Source organism: Trachymyrmex septentrionalis, unplaced genomic scaffold, assembly GCF_001594115.1.
Source record: "Trachymyrmex septentrionalis isolate Tsep2-gDNA-1 unplaced genomic scaffold, Tsep1.0 scaffold97, whole genome shotgun sequence".
Classification (NCBI taxonomy): domain Eukaryota; kingdom Metazoa; phylum Arthropoda; class Insecta; order Hymenoptera; family Formicidae; genus Trachymyrmex; species Trachymyrmex septentrionalis.
The window spans coordinates 1,456,926-1,480,477 of record NW_017306160.1 but is presented as its reverse complement, the minus strand read 5'-3'; the positions used below and the strand labels follow the sequence as shown (position 1 = coordinate 1,480,477).

Here is a 23,552-nt window from a genome sequence, read left to right as displayed (position 1 = left end):
ACCAAGATTAAAATTAATTTACATTAGTAGAAATAGGCAAATGACGGACGTTGTGAATAACGTGGGTAATTTTGATACATTCTCGAGTTCAAAGATAACGAAATCGAGACTCTATGTAACAACAAGATTGAACGTACAACGATGTCGCTACCACCGCCTATGCGCGCACAAAAAAAATACATTTAAAGAAACCAGTCGAAAAATGTGAGAAAAATCGGCGAAGAAAAGTTTAGAACGTACGAGATTTGTTATTCTGTATCAGATATGGTGGGTGGTCAACATCTCACGTGGCGTGGACGAGTTCATGAAAAACATGTGATACGCACCAAAACTGAATAATTGTCACTTACATTTTCCGCTGGAGAAACTACTGTTCGATACTGAAGCGTCACTTAAGCGTCCTCTTTTCACACAAATTCTCTCTTTCAAAGATTCTGCATGATTCAATCTTTCTGCGATTCTTCAAGAACGTAACCCACTGAAGATTCGACCAACTCTGGACGCTCTAAACTCTGAACAAGCGTGTGCCTACGGCATGAACTACACAAAAGATTTCCTTCCAACGCTGGACACTGAACGTATTTACGCGGCAAGAGACAACCAATCACCTTCCGTGACGCCCTGATGTCACTTGCAGCGCAATTGGTTGATTGGTCACCATGGAAGACACGTGATCAGAAGGAAACGCAATGTATGGCGCTTATGAGTAGCGAATTGCTACATATAATGAATGTAGGTAATTGATGGCACACGATTTCACAAGTAATAACGTTCGTTTGTTAGCACATACAATATCTAATCGCGACAATGTAATATAATGATGTCGTGTCGAAGAAGAAAGAATAATAAAGAGAGTGTATCTAGATGGACAATTGAGTATAGTGTATAGTTCGTGAGGGCGCGTCATCTAGTTGCGGATATGTATGTTTATAAGGTATGCAGTCACTGAAAACGTGCGAGAATGTGTGTGTGTGTGTGTGTGTGTGTGTGTGTGTGTGTGTGTGTAGAAGTGTAAATGTGTCTCCACATGAGTATCAATTATCCTTGTTTAATATTTACAAATACAACAAGGATGAAAGGACGCTTAAAGCGTGTGAACACCAAAGCGAACACAGCCACGGTAGTCCTTCGTGATTACCAGAGAGAATCAAGGGAGAGTGAAGTGGATGCCGCCATTTGTTAGAGTGAGTAGAAGATATGGTAGAAGCGTAATGAACATACGGTGCTGCACAGTATTGTACCGCACTAGTGTTGTGTATATATATATACACACATACACACACACACACACACACACACACACACACGTATGTGCACCATGCCATTTGCGGAAGTGAATGGAAAAATGGCGAAACCAATCGGAGATGAGAACGCTATCTCTGTGATTACATGATTGGTCGATTGATCTGGATTGTTCCCGAACTTGTGGATTTGGCGCTAATTTTGTTAATTGTATTGTTGCGTGGCAAAATCCATCGTCATTTATTTAACGAATGATAAAGAATGTAAAATATGGCGAACGAGCATAGTGGAAGAAACCCAAGTGTACTTGTTTCAAGTTTCAACACTTCCAACTCGTTCTCAAGACGAACTTGCAGAATTGACCTAATCAAGAGTATCGAGTCATTTTTAGAAAGAAAAAGAAGATCAAAGAAGTAGCGTTCTTTATTTTAAGTTCCCGAAGCGGTAGGATTATTAGAAAAAAATCAACATAATTAATAAGTAATAATTTATAATTAAATGTTTCAAAAACTAGGAATTAAAAATTATTAACCGATTAAAGGATTATTAGCAAAAGTGTGATAAAACACAAAGTGTGATAAATATTCACACAAGTATATTAACATAAGTAAATATTGACATATTAGTAGAAAGGTCCAGGTTTGAATTTTAGATGGAATTATATTTTTCGCAATAAATTTCTTATCAAGTATTTATAAAATATTTTTATTTTGAATTGCTTATCAATTTATAATATTACGTTTTTCAGCATTTTCAGCTTTGGCGTTTCAAGACTGTATGATAATCTGTGTGCGATTCAAAAGCATATAAAGATGGAATGTATAAAATATCATTAAGCACATGTACGATTGCCTTTCAACTTCTACTGGAAATTGACAATTCTGTTGAAGATCTCACTATATTCTGTTAGAGATCGCAGACCACGCTTCTGAAATTATTAGATCAATCGGAAAGTTCCGTCCATCTAGCGGCAAGTAACTCTAGCTAGAACTGTCGTGTATAACTAGTTAGAACTGTGTGTGTAACTCTAATGTCTAAACTAAACTTAATTTTTTAGTTTTATCATCTGTCAATAAAATTCAGTATATAAAAGTATACATTTGCATCAATAACATTGCTTTTTATTGCATCGAAAATGTCGACATTTGAGCCAAATAAGCGTCATTTGCGCGAAGTGTTAATCTTTTGCTTCAAATGGAAGAAAACTGCAGCTGAAGCTCATCGAATGCTTGTAGAAGTTTATGGTGATAGCGCTCCTTCCGATAAAACATGCAGAGAATGGTTTCGACGTTTTAAAAGTGGTGATTTTGATGTGGAAGATAGAGAGCGTTCTGGACGGCCAAGAGCATTTGAAGACGAAGAATTGCAGGCATTGGTGGATGAAGATCCATGTCAAACGCAAAAACAACTTGCAGAAGCATTAAGTTGTGCTCAGTCTGTTATTTCCGATCGTTTGAAAGCCTTGGGAAAGGTCTACAAGGAAGGAAAATGGGTCCCATATAAACTGAAGCCAAGAGATATTGAAAGACGAAAAACCATTTGCGAAATTCTGCTTGCTAGGCAACAAAGAAAGGGGTTTTTGCACCGAATTGTGACTGGCGATGAAAAGTGGATCTATTTCGATAACCCCAAACGCCGAAAAACCATTTGCGATCCAGGCCAGCCATTGACATCGACGCCAAAGTGGGGTAAACACAGAAAAAAGGCAATGCTCTGTATTTGGTGGGATCAAAAGGGTGTAGTGTACCATGAGCTGTTGAAATCTGGTCAAACAATCACAGGGGATTTCTACCGAGAACAAATTATCCGTTTGAGCCAAGCGTTGTACAAAAAACGACCAGAATATGAAACGAAACAGCATAAAGTGATTTTGCTTCATGACAACGCTCGGCCTCACGTCTCAAAACTCAAGGAAACGTTAGAAGCACTTCGCTGGGAAGTGCTACCCCATGCGGCTTATTCACCAGACTGTGCCCCTTCCAACTATCACTTGTTTCGATCGATGGCACACGCACTTGCAGAAGAATACTTCAATTCTTATGAAGACGTCGAAAAATGGGTCTCTGAGTGGTTAGAGGTGGCTTCCAAAGATGAGTCATTCTTTCACCGCGGAATTCGCTTATTGCCCGAAAGGTGGGAAAAAGTCATCGCTAACGATGGACAATATTTTGATTAAGGATTTTTTCATTTTGTTTTTTAAATAAAACCATACTTTTTGCAAAAAACGGATGGAACTTTCTGATTGACCTAATATTACTTTCTTGTAGTGTTCTCTTTAAAAAAAAAAATCAGATTTGGCCTTTCTACTAAAAATTGGATTGTCACTTTGGATTTTTGGGAGAAGTTAACACACATACCGGAAAAAAGTTACTAAAATTTAGAGCAGATAGTCGAAGATTTACTTTGGGAGTTTTTCAACAAGGGACGCAGACAATACGAAGTTAGTGTTCGACACAATGATTGTTTTTCAGCTAGGACACAAAACATTACACTGTGTTCTATTGTATAAGATATGGAATACAATTTCACAGTTTAACATCAGAATGCATTGTGGTCTTCCATTCTTATTCTTATGATTATATTTAACATATCAACAACAGATTTATGATTTTCATTTAGATTCCATAATTTTATCAAAATTGGCAAATTTTTACGGTTTTATTACAAAATAAGTATGATTTCCAATTATGATACAAGTCACAATCGTACACAGTTAAAATACTGTGTCGTTATTTTATATATATATCACTTCACAATATCAAATTTTTATATTATTTCATTACCATTATTTTTCTAAGAATAACATTTCGAGAGATAAAAGTTTCAAGATTATGTTCGGTAATATTTTTTTAGTGTACGTGTATGAGATCTTTTCCTTTATTTCATGACGACGGTAAAGTAAAAAGACTAGGCAATGTTTCAGTTACAAGTCAATGCTGTAATCACACAACGTATGATTATGTTCCGCTGCTAGAACTGAAGCCGTATCAAATACATGACTATTAACTATTTAAAAAAGAAAAAAAATTCAGTATGCTATATAAATGTAGCAGTCTTTTTAAATTACAAATAACACTACACAATACTCCTGTATCTATCACTGTTTAATTGTACCTCCTAGCTGAAAAACTCTCTTTGTTTGTCGAAGAGTTGAAAATTCGTTCAAAAAACCAGAGTCTCTAACTAAAATTGGAGATGGCATGTACATAAAATCCTACAATGATAAAAAATTCAATGTAAAAATATAAATCAAAATATTATTTGTCTTTTTTAATAATTGATAATATATATTTTATTTTTTGTAACCAATATTAAATGTTTTTTTTAGTGTTAAGAAATCTAATAATATCTTCGATCCAAAGTCAATACGAGCCTCTAAAGTGTGGATAATACATAATAATACAATTGTGAATTTTGAAAATACTCTTTGTCCATAAATGAGCCAATTGTTTTATACTTGATTGGTTTATTCTTGATTATTTTATTTTTATTCATTAATTTTATTGTTTATCGTATATTTTTTATTGTTAGTTAAATAGAGTTTTTTGTTTTTTTCTCTCAAATAGCTATATATAAACACATTTTTTTTCTTTATTTCAGAAACATAAGAAAAAATACTTTTATTTAATTCCACTTTTTATCCTGTTCTTTTTCGCGCGTTTTAACTAAAACAATTTGTTATACCTAAATGCTAGAGAAATAGCGATATTAAATTTACAATGTATCATGATTTTTTATTAAAATATTGAAATGTTATCCTAATGCTATTTTCATTATTCATTTGCCATCTTTCGAAATTTAGAGAGAAATTTACATATCAAGAATTTAACATGTAAAGGAAAAATCAACAAATGCATTATACATACATACTCGGTACAATTGAAGGTCTGGCTAAGAACCAGCCAAAGTTTATATTCTCAAATATTACAAAGAAATCTATATATATGTACAATATATACGCCATATATTTACAAAATCTTATTCTCGTTTTGCTACTATTTTTAACATGAAAATAATGTCTCTCACAAGTGTAATTGCAATATATAATTTCAATGAAGAAAAAATCACTAAATTTTACAATACAAATCACTAAAGAGAATGAGTTTGGTTGATTCTTGTAACCACACCTACAGTTGTTATTAATAAAATTTTATATTGCATGATATATATCCCATATTAAAAATTTATACTGTATTTATAATTCATTATTTACAAGAGTCACAATTAATTAAAATATAATTATTACAATAAACTATAAAATAATCAAACAACAATGAACTTGCCATAAAAAATTTAACATCTGATCGATCAAGCTATATGCACATTTTGACAAGTTAAATGGATGGCAAGAGGTCCCTTGGACTTGAGCTGACTGTTTCTGGCGTGTGACCGCGTTTCTGAGCACAAGTATGACATGTATGAGTTTACCTCTTGGAGGTAATAATGGCACTTGGCACTTGCATATGTATCCTATTATAATGTATAACACTGGAGAAGATGTTTCTAGAACCCGTTAGACGCGACATAAATATAAAATTCGCTTTTTAAATTTTTGATCATCCGGAATTCATAAAAATTTTTAAATTTAACATAATGCAATTTTTCTCATTCACAAATCCCGATTATACTTATTACGAAATATGACAAAAAATATAAAAATATAAGATAAAATGCGACTGTAATCACGTGATATGAGAAAAGTATAAATAAATGCAGATGTCGCCAATTATCTCACATGATCGAGAGAGCGTTATGTCCTAGTACAATTTCCTGCTAAATTAAAAACGCGAATATTAAATAGAAGTCCCTTATGCTTTTTGCATTAAAAATCGTTATCCCAACCGGAAATATCGTCGGGTGGCGGTGGATCTGAATCAGCTGGATAAGCATCGAAATTCGTAGTGTCTGTAGCGCCTTGAACTCGTGGTAGTATCGGGGGTTCTAAAGTTCTCGTTTTTAAACCTTCCCAATTAAAACCATCGAACCATCTATAATGAATCCATAGGAATATATCGTTCTGATCTTTGATTTTAAAATGCTAAGATAAGAATATATATATATATATATATTATATTTACTTATGCTTCTGTATTTCACTAATGCCACCTCTTTGATATCCAAGACGTTCTGCTGGATTATCCCTGAAAAAGAACAATTAGTATTGTTAATATTAGTCAAATATATGCTATAAATATTTATCACGAAAAAGGAAGAAACACTAATATGTAAAAGTATATCGCAATTTACCTGCAAAGTTTTTTGATGAGTGCCATCGCGTTACGCGTAATAGATCTAGGAAATTCTATAGCGTCGATTCCTTTTAAGATAATATTATACGTCTTCATCGGATCAGCACCCGTAAAAGGAGGCGTACCCGTAAGCAACTCAAACATGAGAACACCAAGGGACCAATAATCAGCGCTTATGTCGTGACCTTTATTTAGAATGACTTCCGGTGCCACATACTCTGGTGTACCACAAAAAGTCCATGTTTTCCTTCCGTTATCTAACCGTTTGGCAAAGCCAAAATCCACAAGTTTAACATATCTAAAAAATAATACAACGAAATATTCTAAATCCATCAAAATCTATTAAGTATTATGGAACATTTTTTTTATAATCCAAAATTAATACATTAATATGTCATAATTTTTTAAATTTTTTCAAAATAATATATTATTTTATTATTATATAGAATATATTCTTACCCTTCATTATCCAAAAGTAAGTTTTCCGGTTTAAGATCTCTATAGATGATATTTCTGGAGTGCAGATAATCGAATGCTTCGACAACACATGCAGTATAAAAGCGTGTAGTACCATCATCAAAGTATCCCTTGTCCCTAAGAACAGTCCATAATTCGCCACCCAAGCAGGCTTCCATCAGCATATAAAGATATTTTCTATCTTTAAAAGTTTTGAAAAGCTTTACTACAAAATCGCAATCCGCTTCGCTCATGATCCTCTTTTCTGACATAATGTGCTGTTGCTGTCGTGTCTCGACGATCTGTGCCTTCTTCATTTGCTTCAGAGCAAAGGATCGTGTGCTGTCTCCGGCAATTTGGACTAATTCAACTCTTCCGAAACCACCCACGCCGAGAGTCGCAATAGTCCGAAGGTCTTGTAATCGTACATCCCGAAATTCCTCATTTAATCTAAAAAAATTGTAACATTTCAATATAATTGTTAATCGGTATAAATTATTTCTTTGTTAAATGTATATTTGCAAATTGCAAAGAAGCTTTTCTACATTTTCGCTATTTTTTTGTACTCAATTAACAATACTAATACTATATACTTTATTAACAATATTAATAATATAATTTTATGCTAATAAAAAATTATCGATATTATCAGTAAATTGATATCTGTTTTTGTTTTACATAATATATTTTTGTTTTTATTGCTGAACTTACTTGGAATGTACAGTTTATTGTCCCATCCTAATGTTTTAAGCGTGGAACATAATTAACATTTACAAATAGTAATTATATATAGCTATTTCTCTCTTTCTCTCTCTCTCTCTCTCTCTCTCTCTCTCTTTCTCTCACACAACCATACAATTTTAGAATATTTATCTATAAATCTAATTTCTGTATAGTTAACAAAAGATATATATACCTCCTACGTTCCACCAACTCGTCCCTGTATCGCGTTCGGATTTCATCCAAGGATGAGATTAATTGATTAAACGTTTCGCGGTCTATTACCAAACAGCTCACTCCTTCTGGATTGTCAGCGATAATATTAGCAGTTCTGAGATCATCTCTATAACGGTGAAGTAAATTAGCATATTTATATCTTAATCTTATTAAAGTGCAAAAATTGTATTTAAAAATATTACAATCTTGGGATAAGATATATTTAAACAAGACAATAACAAATGGACGTGGGATGTTCATGCTTTCACAATAACAAAAATCTTGAATAAAAATTGAAAATAATAATATTAATTATGCTCACCCTTGTAAAGCTTTCTCACCGAAGAAATCGCCTTTTCTTAAGGTTCTAATATATTTCTCTTCCGTTGTATCAGGCTGTTTTATTGTCACGCGTACTTGTCCTCTACTGATGATGAAGAACGTGTCACCCCTCGCTCCTTGTCTTATTATATAATCCCCATTGTTGTAAAACGTCTGTAAATATGAAATTAATTATCAATTATATAATTTAAAAGTAACGAAAGATATGTTTTGTCAAGAAAATCAGCTCGTACCTCTTCTAAAATATCCGAAATTTTGATTAGAGTTTCCTCGGGCAGGTTTTTGAAAATTGGCACGCTGAAACGTAAAATCATGCGTCAATTCTAAATGTATACAACGTAAGATTATTTCTACAAGTTTTTATTAGATATTCATAACAGGTTACTACACATAAGGTTATCATTTAATTTTTTTAACTTGCGAAAAGACTGTAATTCTCAACTCGCAGACATTACGTAAAAAAATATTTTATAGATAATGGAATATTTGTACGTAACGTTATTATCAGATATACAAATAAATATATAAATTCATACGAATTTATCTTTTAATAGTGCCTCATTAACGTCATTCATGATAATTTTGCTGTAAACTGAATTATTGAGGAAACATTGGATGACATTCGCATTTTACTATCTGTCGCGTTTTATACACACATATGTATATATAATATTATATATACTACTAGTATTCTTCATAATAATTATGTCATCAGTTACATCATATAAAAATTAACTGCACCACGTTATCGATCATTAAAATAACATCTGCACGGTTAATCGAGTTTTGTAACTGTCCAAATTTAGTCATTATCGTACCTTAAATTAAATCGTTCAAAATTTCGTCGTTAAAAGTTGAAATTGCAGATATAATCTGCAAACGCGGAACTTTATATTCCTAGTGCAATGGCAATAAAAAACGATCCGTTATTCAAAGAATATTCGATAATTCTGAGAGCGTAAGATATACTAAAATATAATGACATAATTTTTAAAAAATACCAATTTTATAATGAAATCGTGCTCGAGACACAAAGCATACTTGAAGACGATAATGATCACATAAATAAATCAGAATAAGAAATTTATTTACTTAAAAGAAACTAAAATCGGGGATATAGACTGTAGACGCAGAATTTTACATTGTTATTGTTATTAGAATTGTTATTAGAATAAAAAGCGAATCGCTATTCAAGAAATGTATAACAATTTTAAAAAAGACAAAAAATATCAATTTTTAGAAAATCTAAACTTTAAATCTAAATTTTATCGCGGAATTTTGTTTAAAACAACACTTATTTAAAGACAATGATCAGCTTAAAATTTGTCATGATAAAAAAAAAAACATTCAATTATGCAAGGATATATCTGACAGCATTAGATTAAAGTCCATCAGAAAAGTTTAAGTATCATATTGATTTACCTCTTTAAGAAGTCCGTGTATTCAGCCTGTCTCGAGAGGCCGGTCCTCATCATAATGGTTTGGAAGCACTGACGGTCGATGGCCCATAATTGGCAATCAGTCGCAGCAGTAATCGTTGCTGTCCTCTTGCAATTGTAAAGAATCGCGAGTTCACCCAACACTTTACCATGTTGCAAAGTGCTGAGATATTTGCCGTCCCTCGACACCTCGACCTTACCCTCTGAAAAAGAATTTCAATCAGAGATCAGAGATATAATCTCTTGCTATACGATGACTGTGAGATACTATTGATATGAATTTGAAATCATTTAAATAGTTTGTGCTGCTGAACGATTAATTTCGAGATCGGAATTTAATCGTCAATATTCATATTATATTTATCATCTTGATTATGTATCATCTTATACCATATTTGTTCATATCAAAATGCTACTTAATTAATTCGATTATTTCGATTTTTCATTCACGAACAAAATTAAATTAATTGTTATCGAAATTGCTAAATTTTCTCGTTCAGCTTGTAATTACTAGAGAAGATTAAAATTATGTTATCCAGTTAGAAATATATGCTATTCAATAGACCAGAACAAAATTCTGTAATTGAAAAATTGATTGTTTATCTCTCTCTAAAACCAGTATCAAAATTAATTAATATCTTAAGAGTTAATCCAGTCGTCCAGTGACCATCGACGTGTTTAATAAAACTAGAAACGTAAAACAGTAGCTCTTGTCAAGATATATTTGCGGACTATACAAATATTCTAACTCACGTTCGATTTTCTTTGCTTTGAAAGCTATGGAACACGTTCTGAATATTAATAATCAATTTTTACGTCGCGCAAGTCAGGTGACATATTCCTGATGATTACTGAATTTACTTTCTAAATCAATTAAGAGTACGTCGTTACTTTTTTAAGCATGTCAACACTCATTCATGTCTTATTGGGAGGACTTGATGACTCCTTAAAAAGATTGCTTCGTACAATGTTAAGTCACAAGCTCGCAGACTGCTGTGCAATTACATGTTTTGAATATATGCTATGTGACATTCTCTACTAACATCTTTCTAGTATACAGTTGATTATACACTTTGGACTATCTATTGTAAATGCATTATCTATTATAACTAATATAGATGGATGATCTTTGGATTCATATGTTGTAAACATTTTCCAAAGTGTCACATCTCATTTTCATCTTAGAATTATCGTCTTAATTTTAGCTCAGGAATATGTCACTAAAATTAATGTTGCGAGATGTAAGACATCCTGTATATAGGATTTGCTAATGCAACAATGGTAATAACTTTCAATCACATTTCTTACAATCTCATAATTTGTCTGAAATTCTTTATATTGTATTCTTTCCTTACTAAGATAAAATGCTATGAGTATCTGTAATAGAAACACAATATTAAACAAAGTATCTTTAAGACCGTAATGTGAATACACAACTAACAAATAGGACAAACCCTAAACGATCAAGCCATAGTTTCATTCAATACTTATAATTATATAATTCAATGGGAATTTACATATTCATATATCCAATCCTGTAAACTGAACGCCGAATTGAATTTTCAGTCTTGAAACGCAATCCTAACAGAACTAGAGTAGTAATATCACAAATTAAATTGATAATCTGTAATATAATTTTAATCGTGCTCACGCGATCTATCATGATTTTATAATGCGACATTACATATTAGTACCTTTCTGCATAAATTGCGGAGGAAATATTATATACGATTCTCTTCTTTAGAACTAAATATAGAGGAGTCGGATCAATCAAGAGAGGATCTAGGCATCTAAGCGGATTACGCAAATCAAAGTGGCCTTCCTTTTTTTATCGCCATATCATTCGTCGCGAACTCAATCGAGTTCGACATTGCGACAGGATAGTCCACGGCCACGTATTGTCCCGCGAGCGTTGCTTTCACTTCCTCGCGCATAACGCCTAGTACGAGTCACACACAAGGGACTCCGAACCGGTTCCGTTACCGATCGTGACTCGCGCGAGATGGATCGTATCTTTCGCCATCGAAGTTAACCATCGAGTTAAGCGGCGGCTATTAATAAGCACGCGCGTCGGGTATGCTCCCGTCTCGCGGAGAATGCCCCCGTACGATGTCCTGTTTGATTCCATGCATCCGTTAGCGGCAATTTGCCTTTGAGACAACGCGTCTCATCGACACAGGCGGTCTTGTAACATGCGTACGTTATGAGTCACGAGGTACAGTTGGACCTCCGTATTCTTGAGATCTTATTGAGATCGAGCGATTTCTCTATTCTTGGAGCTCCGCTATTTCCTCACTGCAGTCGTACTGCCAGAAATCGCGCACAGAAAGAACAATTCTACTGAAATACGTACTAATCTAGCTGGATCTAGCAAATCTGAAAATAATTTTGTTGGACTATTCACAAAGTAATTATATAAGAAATTTATAAGCATGATGAAGAATGTGCTGCAACAAGATTTGACATTTTAATAATCAGCTTGAGCGTTCCTACAGAATTATTTTGATAGTCCGACAAAATTATTTTCAGATACGTATCTAGCTAGATTTTTTTGATACTCCAGCAAAATCGTTTTCTTTCCGCGAATTCTGTTCTTTGCACTTGAAATAAATCAGTACTTTCATACATATAGATCGCATTTGATAATATATTGTATGTGTAGATTGTTAAAATATATTTTCTCTTTTTATTATCCTACATTACATCTACGATGTTGTTCTCTTCTCTCTCTCTCTCTCTCTCTCTCTCTCTCTCTCTATGTATTTTTTTATTTTTATGTATTTCTTTTCTTTAATTCTTATTTTAACATATTATTTATTAATAATAATTCTAATTTTTTGTTATCTTATTTTATTTATGTACATATTTTTTAATTTTCTATGTACTTTTATATTTTTTTTTTCTTTATTATTATTATTCACTGTATGTATGTCCTTAGAAGGCTTGCTCTAGAACGATATAAATGCTCTATCTAACTATCTATCTATGTTAATGAATATATACTAGTACATGCGATTCTCAGTACATGTCTCACGTTCCACAGATAATGGATTATGATTTATGATCGCCGATCAAGATTTATACCAGTCAATTGTCGATTCACAGATAAAAAAAAAGTTTTCTCAGAAAATTCCAGAAAATCATTGATAAGAAAAGCATTTAATCGTTCGAGACGTGAAGTAAACTATTAAATGAAAATAGATCAATGACGCGTGCTTCTTCTTACAGATTTTATTTTTGTTAGTAGACATTCGCGAAGTTGTATGAATTTGCATACGTGATAAAAGCACATATAATAGAAGCTGATATGATCGCTTTTGTATTAACGACTACGTGCCCTAAATTCAGAACAATAGACTATAAGATGTGCAAATTCGCGCGTTATTTCCACGATGATCGCGAAGATAAATCGGTTTAATTACAACTTTAGACGATTTATAATTTATCTAAAATAAACTATATACAATACCGTGTTTATTGATAAATTTCGGTATTATATCTATTTTTTAAATGCAATATTGCGCATCAATTTAAATAAGACTAATTGTAAAGACGAGATATTCATAGTCCGTTCTTATTTCAAGTTGTCTTAAGTAACGTCTTAAGATGCTAGTTCTGAGATATGATTCTCAGTTATGATTCAGTAGTTGGTTTATGACATCTCAAAGCCTTGTTCCACTAATGTAAAATTAACTTTAATCTCGGTTTAACTTACTTATTTATCTTTCTTTTTAATTCTTAGAATTAGAACCGAGATTAAAGTTAATCTTACCTTAGTTATCAATGGAACCGAGCCTTAAAACGATAGTAAATATAAGAATCGATTATCGAACATCTGCTTAAGACTTTCTTCTTTATTAATATAGCATAAAATTATACTTTTTGAATTATAAAATTTACAGTAATTTTATGCTGTAAGTATGGAAATAGATGAAAATTGTATTACAAAATCACTCGTTTAGAATGCGTAACTGCAAGAAAGTCTAGAAAACTCGGAAAATATTGATAATGCTTGCGTGCGCGTATTACAAGCTTTGGAAAGTGTACATGATTGCAATGCTAATGAAGAAACAACATTGAGATTTTGAATTGCGTGCCGCGAAACGACTATAAGATTATAAGTGGAGGATGCCAACGATTAAGCTATAATACATGTAGTTCACAACATTCGATTACGAAAATTTTTGTAATTACAAAATATGATGTAAAATTAAATATTTTTGCTATACGTAATTAACTAAATTAAATAATTAGAGAATTTCTGAAATAAGATTTACAAGAGTCTCTGAATAGAATAACATTTAAAAATACTATGATAAACACACACACACACACACACACACACACACACACACACACACACACACACAATTAAATCTTTCAAATATTGTATATAATAACTATTCTTCATAAGATTACTATCAATAATCGAAAATAAAATAAATAAAAGTTGTCCTTCGATACGAGTATTTTAGGTTCATTATTGCTCACGCGTCTCTCCATTCGAGAAAATAAAAAAGCAAACTCGACAAATGGCATCTCCCTCATTAATGTCAGTTATCTTGCGTAAAACTATTGTGCTCTCATGCACACGATTCGCACAATGAAAAACCTTTCGATTTGATTGCTGACGAGAATAGAAGCGTCCAAGTTTGAATGCCACTTCGAGAGTCGCGGAACCGAATATCGGCAAAGTCATACTCTTTGGTCTCTGCATGACTATTCCGTTTAATCTTTACGAATAACGTGCACCGATATTTATAGCGTATAGATAATTACATAACTACGCTGTGTGAAAGTCGAGAGAATTGTCCTTCGCACATCTTTATCACTTTCGCAAGAATAAAACAGCCAAGTCCATTGGTCACTTTCTGCGATGCGTTTCGAAAGAGGAAAAAAGAAACTCACGAGCATTCTCTTACATGATGCCCTGCTTATCAAAACGTAGATGTTCCTGATGTCTCATCGTTTCACCAAAACAATCGATTATGCACATCATTTGTTTAACAAATATTCAACGCTGCGCCGAGTACATGTTATAAGCCGCGAGTTGTCGATCTTGAATGACTACGTCGCGATTAATCACTTAAAAATATTCTACATCACCTCGTATTAATATTTACAACTCGTCAATATCGCAATGTCGGTTATATAATTATAAATTAAGATATCGCGTAAAAGTAGCGAAAGCGTTTGTCTATTGTCATCATATGTTCTTCTTATCAGATTAAAATAAATTATCATTCCTTCAGGTTTGTCTTCTAAAGTATCTATTTCTATACTTCGCGATGTGCCCGAATGCTAATCATCATGCATATGACGCTCGCAGTCGATACCTCTACCTGGGGAACAAAGAAACTCTCGATATACCTAACAAACTTCGCGGAGGAGAGAAAACGAGAAAGAAGGAGAGGGAGAGAGAAAGAGAAAGGAACGAACGATAGAAGAATCCTCATCGAGGTCTGTGCATACACTACACTGTGGCAACAGACTTTGTGACTTCGCACAGAGCACCGCTGAACATATCCATGTGTGTGTGTGAGCCTTGTATATATACAATATATATGTATATATAAAACACACGGTAGAAGGCCTACCATGATGACATGTAACAGGACAAAGAGTTTACGCTTCACACATGATATCCCCTCGAGGTTTTACACGAAACTGGCGTAACCGAATTCCTGCTTACTTGCCCCGGTAGCTTCGGGCTCTCGTGAGACATTGAAGCGTGAGACGGCGATCGGAAAGTAAAAATTCATGTGATAAGCGTGTAATTTATTTTCATCAGAAGTAAACTACCGTAATCTTTATCACACGCGCGAAGGGAAAGACCTTTACACCGGTGAAACGAATTTCATTTCACGATTTTCATTTCCCAGAATGTAGGTCAAAGATAACTCCAGAAATCCTAATAAAAATATGACTAAGAGAAAGCGAAGAATTCGTGGAGAAATAAGGCAGACCAGTTGTGGGCAATTGGAAAATTCAGTGGAAATTATCTTCCACTTTCATCGATCAGTACTTCGTGAATGAATGGAAACCTTTGACTAGAGTTGGTGAAAACGAGTTTCCAAGTATCGGTCTTAACTTGCGATTAGTATCTGCACTGAGGGACAGATCCTGTCACCGTGCAGCAACGAGGGTCGATACGAACGTCATGGCGAGACCCCTCGAACGCTGGCCGAGCGTTGATTACCTCATTGTTGCTACTGAGTTGTAGAGTAAAGTCACGGTTTTTTGCATAGAAGGCGCGCGAAACAGGATGTCGAATTGGAACACTACGATTGCGGAAATCGGCTTAATAGCCAGTTGCTGAACATTCAGCTATTACCGATCTCACCGCGTTTGTATCCTTTTTTCTATTGTCCTCCTTTCTATCCCTCCCAAAACTCCCAAAAAAGTCATCAACTGATGAGCAAAGTAGGTGAACGTTACTTAAGCAGAAAAGAGTTTAATGTTGAATTAAGTAATAGATACAATTAAGGAAGTATTGCACACATTTTCAAAATAATGAACAAATTACAGATTAAATCTTAGTGCTTAAAAGTAATATAAAAAATTTGGTGATGGTTTAGAACCTGAATCAAGAATTATTTCAGTAAGAATTAGAAGTGTTTTTATCTGTGCTGTAAATAGAAATATAATTGAGAAATAATTACAAAAGTTCCAAATTTTTTATGTGAGTACTTCAAATATTTGAAATGATTTATATGAAGTTTCAACTTGCGATGCAGAAATTTGTAGTTATTCCGCAAATAAACAAAATTTATTTGTTTATTTATAGAAAAAGTAATCTCTACAAACTTCGTACAAATCTTACATATTTAAGGCACTTATACAAAAAAATTGAGATGTCATTTGTTAAATTTTAGCATTTAACAATAAAAAATAATTAAGTAAATAAAATAATAATAATAAATAAATTTCAAGGCTAATGAGAGTAAATAAACTATAAAAATATGTTGTTAAATATAATTATATATTATATATAATTATAATTATTCACATAATTTATATATATATATATACACATATAGACTTTATTTAAAATATAAATATTAATACATTTGTGAAAATGTGTATGATACATTCTTTAATCGTATTCCTGTACGTATCTCGATATTATACATAGAAATTTTTAAACGAGATGTAATCGCACATAGATTCATCATTTAAGAAAGTCCTCAAAATGTCTCGCTTTTTACGACTCTGCTTAATTACACTTAGTAGGACACAAGATGATTTATTTCTACAGTTAGACAATTAGGCCTACACGTATATAGGCAACGACGATATTTCATTGTACTTCATTGACAATTATAATTTTAATTAACGGAAACGACGCTTGCGGTCAGTGCGGTCCTCAAGTACTCCTAGCACTTGAGACGTAAATTACGTAGCCGTTGTTGAGTCACGATGACGCTTTGACAAAAATAAATTGCAGAATCTAAGCGATTTTACATGGTGTTCAAAAAATTGACTCTGTCAATGTAAAATAACAGATCAGAGTAAAATGACAACATTCGATTTCATACGTATCAATCTGTAATAATATAATCTCGCGTGCGTGTATCAAGTGCTTTTAATATTTTATTCAAGCTATTAATTTGATTTATTTTATCACACTTTACATCTGAAGAGAGCTCAATCCTGTAGCCGAAACTTGTTTTTTTTTTTTTTTTTTAAATACATTTATACATTTATATGCGCCGCTCCGTATCGGTTCATGTATCTTCGCTTAATATTTTTAATTAATTAAATGTTTTATAACCTAATGACTCTTCTTTCGCCGTTTATTTTGTTTGTTTATTTATGTTCTATTAATTTGATTTATCATTGAAAAGATGATAAGAATAGTTATATCCGGCCTGAATTTCAGTCGTCTTTCGAGATTATCGTTCCAATTATCATGTGTCTAATAATTATCATAAGTAACACTAAAAAGTTGCCGGCCTAATCGCATGATTTATCGTATGCAGATAAATGTAATAATTAATTAAAAAATTAAGATTATTAAAGGATTATAAATTTCTGTCTGCGATATGCAGTATATGCCTACATATATTACGCGTTCACGTGAATATAAGATTAGAGAGAAAGTAGTTAATTAAAATCGTCTTATATGTTTTCTGAATAAAGGTGGGCTCGGCAATGTTTGCTCGAAAACTTGAATTCGACGACAAAAAAAGATTCTATCGTGCAGCAGCTGTTGAGATTTCCAGTTCTAGACGATCCTTAAAACCAGATGCCTCGAAACATTTCGGGCATCCTCATCTGGATACTTCGCGTGTTACAGTGAAATGAAAGAAACAAGATTCGCATCGTATAAAAAAAAGATTTATATCGTTTTTAAAATTAATTACTATTATATTTACTATTTTATATACAAGCACGTTTAACAAATCTCGCGTTTTTAGGAATAGAAGATCAATTTGAGGTCATCAATAAAAAAGTATTTACGAGTCTATTAAGCTGACACAGTCATTTTAGCACAAACACATTTCGTTCGCAATCCGTAATTTTGAAATATTGGCCTCATTTACAATCCTACTACTGTTTCACACTCATAATTAGAGAAAAAAATATAGTAATAGTCAAATTTTAACTATTAATATTACAAAATTTTATACATAAAATTAATATACACAGTTAAAATTAATGTACATAATTGAAATTTATATTTATACTTTAATTATATAAATTTTATGTAAAATGTATATAATTGTTACTTTTATAGTTACTATCATTATGTTTTTCTGAATGTAGTTATTTCAATTTCATCAAATTGTAAGCTCAATGGCACAATTATCGCTTGTATTCTTATTTTTGATGAAATAATTGTGGCAACCAAATCGAATAAAACAACAACAACAAAATTCAATTTCTGTATATTTCATACAAATATTATATTAAATCTGGCTGTGCCAGACATGCATGTTGTGCCATTAGAATAATTATAGTTCTTATTCACATTCATTGAGAAATTGAGACTTTCTTTTCAGAAAAAAGTGACACACTTTAATGCACGTTTATACGACATTAGAGATGTACAAAAACTTATAATTGTTGCAGCAATGTAAAGTTTGTAGATATACTGTAAACACTTTTTTCTTGTTTATCTAATTCAAAGCGGCATACGCGTTGATAAGAATCCCATCAGCGACATGCAAGTGTTGAATGGAATTTTTCGAATGTTCGATAAACAAACTATAAGAAAAAAAATTCTAAGAAATCATGCAGATTATTAAATTTTTATTAATTCGGTTTCTTGAAATATACACCAGATAAAATTTACAAAATGTCGTTGTGTCAAATAAATTTTGTACGACTTTTATGAACGTATTTATATATAATTACAACTTAATGTACAGAAATGTTAATATCGAGTTTAGCATATTTGAATATTACTGTATGTAAAATTGACAATAACTGACGAAGTTAACTCTGCTTTCCATTATTCTTAATAACACGTCAATATACGACTTTCTCTCGATGGCGCATGATGCCATAAATTGACTTGCAAATGATAAACGTGCTAGCAAGATTTACATTAAAAAATTCAAAGTCGACACACAATTTATCTGGAATGTAATATAGCCAATAAATGCTCAAAGTTTTATTATATATAAATACGAAATTGGATGTATAGAAAGTTTTGAAAGTGTTCATTGTGCAAAATTAAATTTAAAAATTCAAGATATTTTTTCGTCCGAATTGTAAAATAAAATATATAGGTAACAGTTTATCTCTTATTATAAATTTGAAGACATATTTAAATATTCTAAAAATAGACAAAATTATTCATGTTGTTTTATAAATATCTTGGTAATTTCATTATAAATATCAATAGTCCGAATATTCATACACATTATTTACAGATATATTAATTTACAGATTTTTTTTTTTTCTTTGGTGAGACTAATACGAATTTATCTAAATATATTACTATACGTAATTTATCTAAAATGCATTAATCATGAATATATAGAAATTCTGAACGCCTTTCGTATCCGTGTTGTATAGATAATTGAAACGTGTTGTTGCAAAACGCGAACACAATTGCGTGTACAATGATAAGATCGCTTTTCTCGAGTAACGAAATAGAGGAAGAGCCAATTTCGCGAGATAATCTAGTTTCGTGCTCTAAAAAATACGATATCGAGGTCGACTTCAGTGACTTCACGCGACATCGGTACCAAAAACCTTTGTCCTATCCACGCGCGTCAAAGAAAACTGCGGATATAGATGTGCGTGTGCACGCGCGTTTGCGTGCGATCCGCTCCATGTTACGTTCATTCCTTCTACATGTCAGAATAATTATATAAACGTGTATCATATACATATTTAATTGTAAGACATAACGACGTCCGGTAACACAGTGTACACAGTACCTCGGAAATCACGTACTTTCTCTTCTTTTTTTTTTGGTAGAAGACCGTGCGAGACTTCTCTCGAGAAATGTGTGACTTCGGATATACCCTATATGTTTTTTAACTCGATACAGTTACCTCATAAATATTCGCGTAAATTGCAAATTTAAATTAATAGTTTTTCGATATTTCCCTTAATAGAAACGTGGAAAACGCCAATATTTTCTGCAAAAATTTTCAAAATCCACGAATTAAAATTTTCAGTTTTCTGGGCGAATAAAAAAGCCACGTTTTAAATAAAGCTCTAGATTTATCAAAGTAGCGCATAGGTACGCTAGGTTTGCTCTAATAATCGTATCGTCGTGATTGTCGGTGTTTGCTAGGATAAGAGACTCTAGAGGCAGAGACCTCCAGTTTTAGAGACATTCCCCTGCAAGTTGGACTTACAACAGTAACTGTAATTATAATTTTCGAAATACCCAGAAAAAGTCGAAAAGTTTGAAAGAAGATTGCGTTGGACCAACATTTCAGTTACGAACAAATTTCTTTCGAATCAATCAGAATCTGTAAAGAGACTGCACGATTTTATGCTCGTATAAAGTATAATATACATCTAATCGGGAGCTGTATAAAGCAATTCGCATATTCCCGAGGAAGACCGAGGCAAGAACCAACCCGGATCCTTCGGTCTCCTACGTCATATCCGATGATAGAAACAAATACCTTCGCGTATCTGACGTCTCTTTATGGGTTGCGGCGCGCCGGTACGTCTTCTCCTCGCGTAGGTATGGACTGGCACGATCAGTCTCGGCCGCGGAATGAGGAAGCCCCCTTGAGCGTTGACGGCGACCTCGGGTGACGGCCGGTTCGCCTCCGGGCATTCGCTGTCTGTGGTACCGGTGCTGCTGGATCCCCTGGATCGCGCATCTTCCTCTCTTGCCGAGGACGGCCCGTTGTTCGGGTCCTCCAACGCGGCCTCGAATCGCGACACCACTTCATCGGCGTACGGCCGCCTGTAAGGCTCGTCGTCTTGTTGCCTGGCGGAGATCTTGCTGCCGCCGTTGCTGCTGGTCGTCCAGTTGACCCCGCACTCGCGCCAGCTGGCCTCGTAGAGCAGCTCCATGGCCCTGCCGCGCGTCGCGTCCGGATCCAGGAGGAGTTCAGGATCCTCCAGAACCGCCCGGCCCGGATAACTCCGGACCTTCATGACCTCGAAAGTCGCGTGCGAACAGAAAGCGAGGATCGAGAAACACGAGCGTCGGACCCGGCGTCGTCCACGCCGCTCTACACGGTCTACTCGGTCTCGGCGAGACTTTCGCTCGCGATTTTTCTTTTTCCGATCCTCTCGAGTCCTACTGCGCAAAGGTCAAAAGTCGAGCGCTACGTGGCGACAACGCTAGCATCGCTTTCGTTCGGTGAGGTAAGATTAATGGCAGTTCCCGCAAGTACAGACACATTCTTGATCCTCTAGTTCACCTTTCAACTGTAGGCTCGAGGTTTATCCGTTGAGATCAGTCCATGTTTATTTCTCCTTGTCTTCTTGATCCTCCTTAGCTTCGTCGATTACAAATCGCGCACGAGCAACAAAGCGATCGGCAAGCCGTAACGGTTTTCGCGAAGATGAGAATCGAAATTCACCGACCGTGCTTCATTGACATTCGGGATATGGGAAATGCGAAGTTTCCAGTTGAAATAACCGTGAAACACCCGCGGCACGAGTCTGGCGTCGGTCCAGAACAGAGATCGACGACCCACGTGAAAGAGAAGATCACTTATCTTCGGATTTTCGCATCGATCATTCGGGCAGAAATGCTATTCCTATCCGTTTCAATGATTTATGTGGCTTACTGTTCCGTTACACAAAAGTAGGCGCAAAGGTCTACCTACCGACAGACGAGGCGGCAAGACCAAGAAACAAGTTCGACGGACGTTGACGTCGGGATCCGCGTTATTCACGACCGTTCATTCGCGACTTCCGCTATCCGGTCGTCACTGGCAAACCGGCGTGCTACGAAACAACGGAAACCGAGTCATCAGCCGGACTACCGGACTCTTCTTAGTCTAAAGAACCTGTTGAGTCTTCGCGGGATTTTGCTAGTTCTCCTTGTCCTCGAGCGAACAAGATCCTTGCCTACAGGATCGGACGAGGATCAAGGATGAGAAACGTATTCGGCGAAGATGAAGAACATACCGAGGAATTTTCTCCGTGTTATTTGTAACAGTTTCGAACACGCGAAATTGTTTCTTTCGCACTTACATTGGATTTTCCCACCTGGACCTTCGACACAGATGATCGGTAAACAGCGATAAACAACGTTGAACGATGTCACGCCGCGTCACAAGTGTCTAGCTAGTAGTTATTTTTGAAAACAATGCGGGAGAAGAATCCTGTCGAAACGAGGGCACTACGAATCGCATCGCGTCTGACGCTCACTGACAGTATTCGCGACTGGTGAAAAGTATGCCCGTGAACGGCAAGCAGCACCACGAGAAACTCCCTTCCCTTGGCGAACCGCGGGAGAGTCCCCACCATGGATGTGCACTCGTGAGAGAAAGGGCAGAGGTTCTCATTTCATTTCTCACTCGCCCCCGCAATCGCTCCCATGTATGAGTGCAACGGCACTTCTTTTTACCTGCGATCGCAAAGATCCGGGTCTCGGATCTAAGAAATTAAAAGGGCCCCCCCCCCCCCCCTAACTTCATTAGCAAAAATAGATGTAATAATAAGCCGACGAAGATAAATGTAAGTTCTTGTGTAAATGTAAAATAAAAAGATACGAGGAAAGGAACGTGTAATCTAAATTATGATACACACAAATGTATTATAAATGTATTTACAGAAATGTACAAATATAATTCTTTGTATATCTATACATATTTTTTGCGCGTGTACCAATATTATTGCTTAAATTTAATACTTCATCTTTATAATGCATTTTTGCAGTAATTTAACATTTTCTTTTTTACAATCTGTATTGAATCTTTGAAAAAAATGTTGAATCAAATGAAAGTTAGAGCTTTAAGATATTTAAACACGCTTTTCTTAAATTCATAATGCAAAGCAAATCTGCGGTAAATTTCTGAAACGTCATGAAAATAAAATGACTAATAAAAATTTTCGTATATGATTAATGGAAACTCTCTCTCTCTTTCCACTTCACTGTGATGTTAAACAATAATCACAATATGTGTATATATACAGAGAATGTTCGTTGTTAATTACGTAATTACGACACGGATGAGTGATAATACTGATGATTGGATCAGTTGAGAAAGAGAGGGAAAAGCGACAAGTATTGCATTTTTACGTGAAAGTAAAACGCGGCACGTCATTCGTTACGAAATGGAATCGGCGATACCTTTTGTCCAACAGAAATCGAATTCCGGAAGAAAAAGAACTGCATTGGAGCAGAGAATAATTGTTTTTATATAAATTTAATCGATATTAGATCGTTTCGAACGTAAGGATCACTTAACGTTCAATATCTGCATTTACTAATTCGTATTATAGAACA

General features: G+C 34.2%; 2 protein-coding genes across 3 annotated transcripts in view; both read right to left on the bottom strand.

Annotated features, from left to right (window-relative positions):
- LOC108756173 (protein argonaute-3) overlaps positions 1-409 on the bottom strand; it is a 12,459-nt gene extending 12,050 nt beyond the window's left edge. Inside the window, exon 1 of the mRNA XM_018499779.1 lies at positions 351-409. The gene's annotated coding sequence lies outside the window, so the exon portion shown is untranslated. The remainder of the gene's footprint in view (positions 1-350) is intronic.
- A 5,098-nt stretch (positions 410-5,507) lies between these two features.
- LOC108756294 (cGMP-dependent protein kinase, isozyme 2 forms cD5/T2) overlaps positions 5,508-23,552 on the bottom strand; it is a 46,622-nt gene continuing 28,577 nt past the window's right edge. The window contains exons 1-9 of one of the 2 annotated variants that reach the window (XM_018499998.1): positions 20,761-22,480; positions 9,648-9,867; positions 8,459-8,522; positions 8,206-8,378; positions 7,864-8,010; positions 6,951-7,397; positions 6,490-6,789; positions 6,321-6,383; positions 5,508-6,230 (exon numbers count right to left, since the gene is read on the bottom strand). In XM_018499998.1, coding sequence (XP_018355500.1) covers positions 6,065-6,230; positions 6,321-6,383; positions 6,490-6,789; positions 6,951-7,397; positions 7,864-8,010; positions 8,206-8,378; positions 8,459-8,522; positions 9,648-9,867; positions 20,761-21,244 — 2,064 coding nt within the window. In that variant the 5' untranslated portion in view covers positions 21,245-22,480 and the 3' untranslated portion in view covers positions 5,508-6,064. Of the gene's footprint in view, positions 6,231-6,320; positions 6,384-6,489; positions 6,790-6,950; positions 7,398-7,863; positions 8,011-8,205; positions 8,379-8,458; positions 8,523-9,647; positions 9,868-20,760; positions 22,481-23,552 lie in introns of those variants that run through there. The other variant, XM_018499997.1, reaches the window with a different exon arrangement.